The 11,582-nt window shown below is 38.9% G+C and overlaps 1 protein-coding gene across 1 annotated transcript in view; it reads left to right on the top strand.

The window, feature by feature from the left end:
• ATRNL1 (attractin-like 1) overlaps window positions 1-11,582 on the top strand; it is an 827,041-nt gene that overhangs the window by 245,282 nt on the left and 570,177 nt on the right. The window contains exon 22 of the mRNA XM_006831380.1: window positions 7,557-7,651. Within this exon, the coding sequence (XP_006831443.1) occupies window positions 7,557-7,651 (95 nt within the window). The remainder of the gene's footprint in view (window positions 1-7,556; window positions 7,652-11,582) is intronic.

Genomic DNA, 11,582 nt, shown 5'->3' on the forward strand with positions numbered 1-11,582 from the left:
TATGCATGCGAAAGCTGGACAGTGAATAAGGAAGACCGCAGAATAATTGATGCTTTTGAGTTATGGTGTTGGAGGAGAATATTGTAAGTGCCATGGGATGCCCATAGAGCCAACAGATCTGTGTTGGAAGAAGTGCAGCGAGAGTGCTCCTTGGAGGCCAAGATGGCTAAACTTCGTCCCTCATACTTCGGACATATAGTCAGGGGTTACCTGTTGCTGGAGAAAGGCTATCATGTTTGGTAAGGTGGAGGATCAGAAAAAAAGAGGAAGAGCCCCAATGAGATGGACTGGCCAAGTGGCAGCATTGATGGACTCAAGCGTGGCAACATTAGTGAGGTTGGCCCAGGATCGGGCAGTGTTTCGTTCTGCTGTACATAAAGTTGCTATGAGTTGGTGCAGACTCAATGGCACCTAACAACAACAACAACAACAATATTTTACAATTACAGATAATCCTGCAATTAACATTCTTATGCGTTTCTTCTTACATACATGAGCCAGAACTTTTTTGGGGTTATGTTATATAACTAGAAGGAGAAGTACAGATTCACTGTTGTTGTTAAGTGCTGTAGAGTTGGTTCCGACTCATAGCGACCTTTTATAGGGTTTCCAAGGAGTCCTAGGTGTGGCGCTGCAGAATAATGCAGTAGACCACAAGGTCAGTTTGAACTTCAACGTTGGCCACTCCCTGGAAACCTTATGAAGTCGCTTTGAGTAGGAACCAACTCAACAGCACTTAACAGCAACAAGGAGCAATTGCTGGGCTTGAACCTTAGACCTTGCAGTTAGCAGTTCAATGCTTTTCCTAAATATCCCATGCATACTTATTGTTGTTGTTGTCAAGTGCCATTGAGTCGGTTCCAACCCATAGCAACCCTGTATAGGGCTTCCAAGGAGCAACTGGTGAGCTAGAACCGCTAACCTTGTAGTTCAAACGGCTTTGCAGGCCAGCTCATCAGCATACAGTGCCATACCAGGACTCCACACATACTTATTAGATAGACCAAGTTGCTGTCCAAGTATTAAAGGATTTGTATCACTTGATGCTCCACCAACATATTGGGACTCCTCTCTTTTTAACTTCCTCATCAACACTTTGTATTATTAGGCGTTTAAATATTTTCCAACCTGATGGTTTTGAAATAGCAGCTTCTCGTTTTCACCTGTGTTTCCTGATGACCAGTGAAGTTGAAGATACTTTCACAGTTATTATTTACTCGGGTTTCTCTTCCAAAAATTGCTGCTCATATTCTTTGTCTTTTCCGTTTTGGAGTTTGTCTTTTTCATATTGTTAGCTTTTTTCAAAATTGATTTGTCAGGTTAATAGGTTCTGGATACGAATCTTTTTTTTTTTTTTTAATGATACTCATTGCAAATAAAATCTCACAGTCTGTGGCTTGTTTCTGACCTTTGTTTAAATGATATTTGTTGTGCAGAGGTTTGAAATTTTGTGAATACTTTCATTTATGTTTTATGCCTCATTTAAGAACAGTCTGTCTTTTCTACACTTCTTTTTAATGCCACTGTTTCGTAGGCACAGCTCCCACATACCCAGACTCCTCTTCGCTTTGGCTGACTACCTTGTTCTCTGTGTGTATCTACTTGGTTATTAGTGTGCCTTCCCTAGTCTTATGTTGTCTTACATGTTGTAGCATTGAGATCATTCTTTTTATTTAGTAGATTAAAATGCATCCCTCCACCGTCTTTATCTTCGGCACTTCTTTTATGTTCTTTGACATTTGTTCTTCTATGTGAATTTTAGGATCACCTTCTCAAGTTCATGAAAATCCTTATTTGGTTATTGATTGGAATTTCATGGAACTCATAGATGTACTTGAGGAGCATGACCATCTTCACAGTATTGAGTCCAACCATGAATTGGTACATAGCTTTATTCAGATGCTTCATGTTTGTCAGTAGTAATATTGGTTATTAATAGTGGTTAGGAAAGCCAATGGCTTTTGCATGCTCATCCTGAAGAATGGTTGGTGGGTTTGAATTGCAGACCTTAAGGTTAGCTTTGTTGTTCTTAAGTGCCATCGAGTCAGTTCTGATAAGTCACGCACAAAAAGACAAATATTGTATGATCCCACTTACAGGAAATAATAGAACGGGCAACTGGATGGGGGCCAAACATTGTAGTGGTTCCCAGGAGGTAGGAGGAGGAGGGAAGGAAGAGCTATTCCCTAAGGAGTGCTGGGTTTCTGATGTCGTTCTTCAGTGCCATTGAGTCAATTCAGACTCGTGGTAATCCTGTCTAGGGTTTTGGAGGTGCAGCTGGTGGGTTTGTCCTGCTCACCTTGCAGTTAGCAGTTCAGTGCTTACCTACAGCACCACATCAGGACTTGAAAATGGATAGTAGTGATGGCTTCACAGCAAGGTCAATGCCACTAATGTTACTGAACTGTACACTTAAAAAGGATTAAGGTGTCATAAAATATTTTATTGTATGTATTTGATCATAAAAAAGGAACACGTGTCCTACTTGTTGGTTTCTTGGTATTGGTCAATTCATTTGTATTCGAGCAGTTTTTCTGTCTAAAGGTCTGTTCACTTACTGAACAATGGACAGGGAAGTTCCCATCTCTAATTGTTCAATGTTTTCCCTTTCTGTCATATTTTGCTTCATGCATTATAGATTTCTGTTTTCTTGGTGAATTGGCCTTTTTTTCAGGTTTCTCTTTGTCCTGGTAATTTGTGTGATGTTAATATAGTCAGCTCTCATTGGGAGGAGTACCTCTTCTTTGATGAACTTCACTTCCTACAAGGCAGAGCTTGTGAGCACGCTCCACCCCACAGTCTGTCCCTGGTGGTGGGGGTAGTTGACTGCCAGTTGCTGTAGCTTACCGACAGTTCACTTCTGGTTCATGTAGGGAAAGTAAGGTCTGTAAGGTCACAGCCATGGTCCTCACACCAGGCTTTCCTTGGGACTTCTCTTGATGAGAATTTTTGGTGTTTTTAGGTTGCAGGCTGTTTAAGCATCCAGGAGGGAACATGTAGGAGGTAAAAAAGGAAACAAACAAAAACCAGGTAACTGGCTTTTCTCTCAAGACCCATGTTCTCTAACCACCTTCTGTATTCCACTTTTCAGAGTCTTATAATAGTTTTGTAGATTTTGTCCCAAGTTTTCCGTTACATATATATATAGCAGGAGCAATAGAGTGGAATGTAATTATCTTGTCTGGAACCAGGAGGTTTTCATTATCTTCATGTCTGGACTCTCCCTCACATACATCATTTGTTCCTGAAATGTAGCCAAGTGATGTCCCTCTTCTCATCATAATATACCGTGTTCTTAATCTCCATTATTCCTTTGGACATGTTTTCCCAACTTTGTTTTTGCCTAACTCCTCCTCAGTTTTCAATGTGCACCTAAATGTCTCTTCATCTAATGAACTTTGTCTATCCATCAAGTGCCGTCTCTAGAATCTCCCAGTCCCTTCAGCTCCTCACATGTGGCTGTCCCAGGTCATGTCAGATATTTTATTAGCCATTTATTGGCATATTTAATCTAGTTGCCTTTCTTATTAAACTGCTTGTCCTTTGAGGTTAGAAAATACATATTTTATAATTTCTGCTTTCCCAGTACCTACTTAGTGATATGTAGGTGGAACTCAGGGAATGTTTATTGAATAAATAAATAAATATGATATAATATTATTAACCTATCTGTGAGAATATTCCTAACAATTATGTGAAATTGAAATGTAACCGAGATCTGAATTTGGAGATGCCTGGAACCAGCTAAGAATGGATTTTGAAGATGTGGTGCTGTGAGTTAATGTGCTGGACTGCAAAGTCGGTTTAAACCGCAAGGTCAGAAGTTCAAGCTCACCAGTCACTCCTCAGAAATCCTGTAAGGATCGCTATGGATTTGAACAGAATCGATGGCATTTAACAACAACAACATTATAGATTATAGAGTACTAGTGTGGTTATGTGTGTTAATGTGCTGGCCTGCAAGGTTGGTTTGAATCACAAGGTCGCCGGTTCAAGCTCACCAGCCATTCCTCGGAAACTCTATACAGGCTTTCTGTGGATCAGAACCAACTCGATGACACTTAAAAAAACAACAACAACAATGATAGATTATTAGGAGCATGGTGGCTTTTTAGGATAAGCACTGGAACTTAAGCCACAAAGTCAGCATTTTCAGCTGACCATCAAGAGGGAGAAAAATGAGGCTTTTTGTTCCCGCAAAGATTTACAGGGTCTCTGTGAGTCGGAACCGACTTGATAGCATTTAAAAATAACATTGTAGATACTCAAGGAGCTCTGGTCATGCAGTGACTAAGCACTCCTCTGCTAAGCAAAAGGTTAGTGGTTCGAAATCCACCCACCTGACCATCTGTCCCCATAAGATGTAGCCCAGAAAACCATGTAACATGGGGTTGCTGTTAATTGAAATCAGCTCAAAGGTCTAAACAATAGCAACAAAACTGGCTTATGCATGTATCTCAGCTCCTTTTCTCTTCCTTTACTTCATCCTTCATAGTGGATAAACTCCAATCCAACATGAAAGAAATTCTGTGCTTAATCTGCATACTCAGCTAGAGAAACCACACAGTAATTCTAACCAGTCTCACTTCAGTATCACGAGCACTAACCACAAATATTTTTCTTATCCCACTGTATTTCTTTAACCTTTTTAATTCTTCTCTTTTGAATGACTGCTTTGTATCTTTTCCTCTCTTCACATCTGTCAACACCTCCTCTTCTATTCTTCTCAGCTGATGGATTTTCTGATTTTATTGGGAAAATATAAGCCCCCCGAAGACAACTTGAATCTGATTCACCTCTGCACGTCCCTCCCTACACCATATAGCCTTCCTTCTGTCCCAAACCTATCTGCAAACTCAGTCTTTCTTTTATTTGCATTAGAATCATCACTTTCTACCCACCCAAGTACATTGCTCTAAAATTCCCCCTTTCCTTGTTTCATCAATTTCCCCTTCCCTACTTAATTTTTTAACCAACATAAACGTATTCTGTTTCACACAATTAAAAATGAAGTTCTCTCCCCTCTCTGGATCACACCGACTCCTCCAGCTACTTTATCATTTCTCCGTATTCATTCATAATCCAATAGCTGATTTGAATAATTCAGTTTAACGGTGAATTTCACTGTTAGAAATTTTGTTCTCGGACTGGGCTCAATCTCTTTTCCAACAGACATTAGGGTTGATCTTTGCTGTACATAAGAGATATATTGTATTGATCTAATATTCTCAAGTCAAATAAATAAGAAGAGAGTAATGTAACGTGGATGCCTGGCCAAGAATTTGGTGGCAGAGGGCTGGAGTCCGTAGTGACTGAAGACCGTCCCCAGGTTTGGGGAATTACAGACTTTGTCCAAGATTGCTCAGGTGGCTAAGGTCATTGCTGAAAGACTTACACTCCTGACTTAACGAAAATTTGGTTTCAAGACCGAAAAGAGTCCAGGATAGTTGTGCACATAAATTTGTGAAAATTCTTTTGGAATGCTTATTCTTCGATGGTATTTTTCCTTCATTCGGAATAGGTATTACCTTGGCTTGGTGGCAGTGGTTTTGGTTTGTGATTTTTCGTCAAGATTGCAACCCTGTTCTGGAACCTTTTAGCTAATGGTGTTGCATCTGTCTCACTAATATATCCCCAATACTTCTTACCACCTGCAACATACAGCCATGGCCACCATCATCTTTTGTCTTAATTTTTGCTCAGCCTGTTAATTGCAAGTAAAGGCCTGTTTGTGCTTTTTTTTTATTTTCCCTACGTTTACTTTAGTCAAGTCCATGGTTTATTCCCTTCTTAGCATCTTTGGTCTTTACCTGTTCCTTCTCAGGTATATTTACAATTGTAAGCTTCCCCTTTCCTGACAGCAATTTCTCTCACTATCTCTGGTTTATTTTTCTGTCTCCACAGCACTTACCATAATGTAGACACTATATACTTAAATGAAGGAGCCTTGGTAGCATAGTAGGTTATGTAAAGTCAGGAGTTTGACTCCACCAGCCACTCTGGGGGAGAAGGATGAGATTTTCTACTCCCAAGGAGCTCTGGTAGCATAGTGGTTACAAACTGGGCTGCTATCCTCAGGGTCAGCAGATCGAAACTACCAGCTGTTCAGCGGGAGAAGGAGGTGGCTTTCTGCTCCCATAAAGATTTACAGCCTTGGAAACCCTGTGCAGAGTTGCTATGAGTCGGAACCGACTCCACGACACATAAAAACAACAACAACAACAACAACAGAATATTTATAGCCTCGGAAACCCAATATAGGGTCTCTGTGAGTTGGAACTGAAAACAGCAAGGTATATTTAAATTACTAATTTTCTGTGTTCATCCCATAGAAGCTACATGAGGACATACATTTTTATCTTTTGTTTATTGCTGTCTCTCTGAACCTAGAGCAATGCATGGGCTGTCTAATCTGCTGGTGTATTTTCTGGTTGTTGTTGTGAAGTGTCGTTGAGTCAGTTCCAACCCATAGCGACCCTGTATATGGTTTCTGAGGAGCAGCTGGTAAGCTTGAACTGCCGACCTTGCAGTTCAAACAGGTTTGCAGGTTTGCAGTCTGGCACATTAACCCACAGCGCCACACTAGGACTTATGGTAGTGAGAAGAAATTTGGAAATATGATCTACGGAAAAATTCTCATTATTAGATATAGGATGCTTATAAATTCTTTAAGAAGACAAAGTGTTAACTTATATTAACTTATACAAGAATGCTTAGGGTGACTCTTACCAAGTATACAGATAAACAACAGAAAGAATGATTTGACGAATAAATCCAATTACAACTAAGGGCATAATCTGAAAGGCGTGTGTTTCCAAAGTAGAAATCATCTCTGTTAATTTAAAATAATTAAAATTTTTTTTAAAAGAATAGTTGAATTTTAGCTTTATGAGAAATACTTTACTTTTGTGTAACATGTGATTATACTTACTACCTATAAAATTTAATATTTCATCTTGGTTTCAGCATAAATCATAGCATTAAAAATTGCTTTCCTCTGAATTCCTTTTATCAATTGTGAATAACAGTGATGTCTAGAATGATTTTCATTATTGAATCACTCAAAATTCCTAAAAATAGAAATAACCTAAATAGTGGAAGGAAGAGAAATATAATTTATTATTACATTTTGTATTTTCAAAGAACGTTAATTGTATAGGAATAGAATGCCAAAATGTCTGCCTGTCTGTCTTGATAATTTTAGCTGGAAGAAAATTCACCATAATGTTGACTACATTTTGCTCTAATTGTAAGATTATGGATGGGTTTTAGTTCTTTACTTTTATATAGTTGTCTTCAGGGTTTATGTGCTACTTTTATAATGATGATAGAAATAACAAATGTGATTTTTTAAGGCATTAGGATGTCTTCCATATCGGTACTCATGGCTCTTGGTGCCAAGTATTTCTAAAGTATTTCTGTTCTGCCAGCTTTGAAATAGGCCACTGGTGTTTTGTGAGGATCGGACGGACGTCTTCAGTACTGCTGTGTGATATGTTTTCGCTTAACTTCTGTTCTTTAAAGTACATGTCAGGGTTCTCTTGTTCTCTCCACAGACAGTCTTCTTATCGACTATCAGTTCACGTTCAGCTTACTACAGGAAGACGATCGGCACCACACAGCGATAAACTTCATAGCAAACCCTGAACAGGTGAGGAAAAGCCCTTCATCTCTAGAAATACGAGCAGGAAAGCTGCAACTTTTCTGTCATACTTAGTTGAGATTTTACCTTTTCTCAGAATGATCACACTCTTTAGGACTTTTGTACAAAAACTCATCCTGTTATTCTTTTCTTCACATAAAACTTAGGTTACTTTGAGTTTTAGAAACGTTGTGAGTTGTATATTTCTGGACCGTAATGTCGATTTGAACTGAAAGTTGGGCTATTCAAACTGACCAGCCACTCCTCATAAACACTATCCAGGCTTGCTATGAGTCTGGACTCACTCAATGGCACTTAACACACGTGTTTTTCAGATGGGTGGTGATGACTCAATGGTAGAAGTCTCACATTCCATCAGGAGACCAGGGTTTGATTCCTAGCCTGTGAACCTCATGTGAAGCCACCGCTCATGTATCACTGGAGATTTGCATGCTGTGATGATATTCAACAGTTTTCAGTGCAGCTTCCAGATTAAGATTAGGAAGATATGCCTGGTGATCATTTCTGACACTTAGGTGGTCAAAGCCCTATGTATGGATCATGATGGTTTGATTTACAGCTGGTCATGAGGCCAGTGAGGCCCAGGCAGCATTATCTTTGTCTGTTGTATCTAGTGCTGCTGGGAGTCAGGTCAGCTCCATGCCAGTTAACAGCAACAACATACTTCAGATTTTGCAAATAGCCCTGCACTTACTATTTCCACATCAATTACATATTATTTCTACATAATTCTGTTAATTGGGGGCACTTATAACAGTATTTATAGGTTTTCAAACTTGGAGTGGTCTTATTTAACCATGTTTTGCCAAGTGCCGTCGAGTCATAGACTCACAGTGACCTGGATTAGAGCTTCCGAGGAGCTGCTGATGAGTTTGAACTGCCGACCTTGCGGTTGAATGCTTATCCTACAGCACCACACCAGGGCTCTATTCAAAAACAGAACTCAATACGTCAAAACATGCTGTATTAAATACATGCTCATTTTCTTATTAATATATTAGCTCAGGAAAAGGCTCTGACATGGTCTAGAAATAACACCTATGTTTTTATCCATATGAGACTTTATAAATTTAAAGAAAATCCAGGAAATGGAAATATGAGCCACACTGTTGTTGTTGTTGTTGTAGTTGTTGTCAGGTGCCATCGAGTCAGAACCGACTCATAGCGACCCCATGCACAGCAGAACGAAACAATGCCCGATCCTGGGCCAACCTCACTACTGTCACATAGTTTGTTTGAATGTGTAATTGTAGTTCCTTTGAAACAAAAATAAGTGATTCAAAGTGAAGATGTTGTGTTAAATAAATGTGGATGCTTATTATAGACTAAGACATATTGTTAAATCCATATTATTTCTAATTCTTTTTCCTTTTTTACCTTTTTATTGTGAATTGAGTGAAGGTTAACAGACAATACCAACAGGTTTACTTTCAACCAGTCATACATTTTATTTCATCTCACTGATTACAGTACCCTCCCTGTAACAACAGTTATCCTATTCCATCCTGTGACTTTCCATTTACATCTTAGTTTTCACAAATGAACAATGTAAAAATATTTGGTGCAAATATGCAGAACAAAAAAATATATATATATTCATTTAAATGACCAAAGGGCACATTTTGCAAGCTAGCCTCCTGCCCACAGACACATAGCCTTTCTCAGTCGTGGGTCTAGAGTCCTCAGCTGCTCTGTCTCTCCATGCCATTGCCTCTGCCACCTTCTCTGCTGTGGCTGCTTTTCTAAGTAGGATCTCATGCTCCACTCGTGCTCTTCCTTCATGATGGTCCTTGGGGTCCTCTGTCTGATTCTTTTTCAAAATAGGTGAAATCTCTAAACATATCCTAACACTTGCTGCCTCTTTCCTTTTAAAATATTTTATTGGACTTGCTGATAAATAGTAAATTTATTTTCATTTTCAGGAAAATAGAATCCAAAAAACAAGAACAGTTCATCTTGTTTGTTTCTTATTCCCTCAATTTTTAGTAATGCCTATATTCTTGGGAATGCATTTCAAGTTGTGCCTCTTCAATCATAATTTGTGTGATATTTTCTTTCAGGTACCATTGTTTCTGCACTGGCATTCTTGATTCTTATAAACATATATTCATAACACCAGAAACAACATTCTTCATTCTGATAAGGTTTTTCATAAGTGCTTTATAATCATCCTTGTCTTCTTGATTGATTAATAGCCATTCCAAATGTAGTTCTTTGATGATGCAAGGCAATTAATGTAAGTAGAGTATCTGACTATATTTGGGTGTGAATAATGTTCCTTCCAAGGAGCTCTGGTAGCGTAGTAGTTTCAAACTGGGCTGCTAACCACAAGGTCTCCGCAGGAGAAAGAGGAGGCTTTCTGCTCCTGTAAAGATTTATAGCCTCAGAAACCCTGTACAGGGTTGCTATGAGTCGTAACCGACTCCACGGCACATAACAACAACAGCAGCAATGTTCCTTCCAGTTTATCCTTAATAGAAACTCTGAAAGAGCATGGTTAAGAGCTGAGAATCCACTTAACAGCAATGGGTTTAGTATCTATTGTGCCCTTCACGTAGGTATAATTAGCCAGAATTCAAGTTTGCTTTTCTCATATCTACCCTCTTCTCTTTCAATGTCCTGAAATCCTTAAGTATTTCCAAATGTTCCAGCTTTCAGAGATCCTTTCTCCTCTCTTGTCCAGTTGAAGCCAAGAAACCAGACGTACCAGTGGACTTAAAAAAATTGTGAAAATTTTCAGTTGTTTTTAATTTCATTTTCCCACAAACTTTTGAAGCCTCCTCTTACATTCTTGAACTTAAAGCATGCTAAGCTACCATGAGAAATGATTCCTTACAGCATCATTTTACATAATCCCCTTAATTGAAGAGATACTCATCTGGGCACAATATTGATATTAATATGGATTACTTAACAAGGTTTTCTAGTTATCGCACAAGAATATAATAAAAAGTAGATACCTGTGGGTTAATGGGCCAGACTGTAAAGCCGTTTGAACTGCAGTTGAAGCTCACCAGCTACTCCTTGGAAATCCTGTACAGGGTCGCTATGGGTCGGAATCGACTTGACGTCACTTAACAACAACAACCTTAATTATTCATGAATTTCCTATATATTATTAATAGATTTAATGCTGACCCACTATACATCTTCAATCAGCCATTTTTTAAAAGGAGCTCTGGTAGCATAGTGGTTATAAATTGGGCTGCTAACTTCAAGGTCAGCAGTTCGAAACTACCAGCTGTTCCGTCGGAGAAAGAGGAGGCTTTCTGCTCCTGTAAAGATTCATAGCCTCGGAAACCCAATTACAGGGTCGGTATGAATTGGAACCAACTCCATGGCACACACCACCACTACCATCATGCATCAAATCCAGCCATCAACCTGACCTTGCCAAAGGTACCCACATCTAACCAACAGTGTCACCATATGGTTTGCATGGTGTTTTATATGGTGAATTTTATTATTTATTGGCATAATGTCAACATCATTTCTTTCACTGTAGCATTTTTCCTCTTGCTGTAAGTAATACTTATGGGACTTTGATTACTGTATTTTATATGCCACTGATGGCTAAACTTACAGTTGATAGGAAGAACTAAAAATTTAGGAAGAGCTTTATACTTTCTGTTATAGTTGTGGAAAGCATTTACAACAAAATATACAGCAGTGAAATGATTTTTGCATGTATAATTCAGTGATATCTCATTGTTGATGTCTGATGGATCTTGGGTGAAAGCAGAGAATATCAGAAAGAAGTTTACCTGTGCTTTATTGACTACGCAAAGGCTTCTGATTGTGTGGATCATGACAAGCTATGGACAACATTGCAAAGTGTGAGTATTCCAGAACACTTAATTGTGCTCATGAGGAATCTGTACATGGACTAAGAGGTACTTGTTCGAAGAGAACATGGGAA

Source organism: Chrysochloris asiatica, unplaced genomic scaffold (genome assembly GCF_000296735.1).
Source record: "Chrysochloris asiatica unplaced genomic scaffold, ChrAsi1.0 scaffold00003, whole genome shotgun sequence".
Classification (NCBI taxonomy): Eukaryota; Metazoa; Chordata; class Mammalia; order Afrosoricida; family Chrysochloridae; genus Chrysochloris; species Chrysochloris asiatica.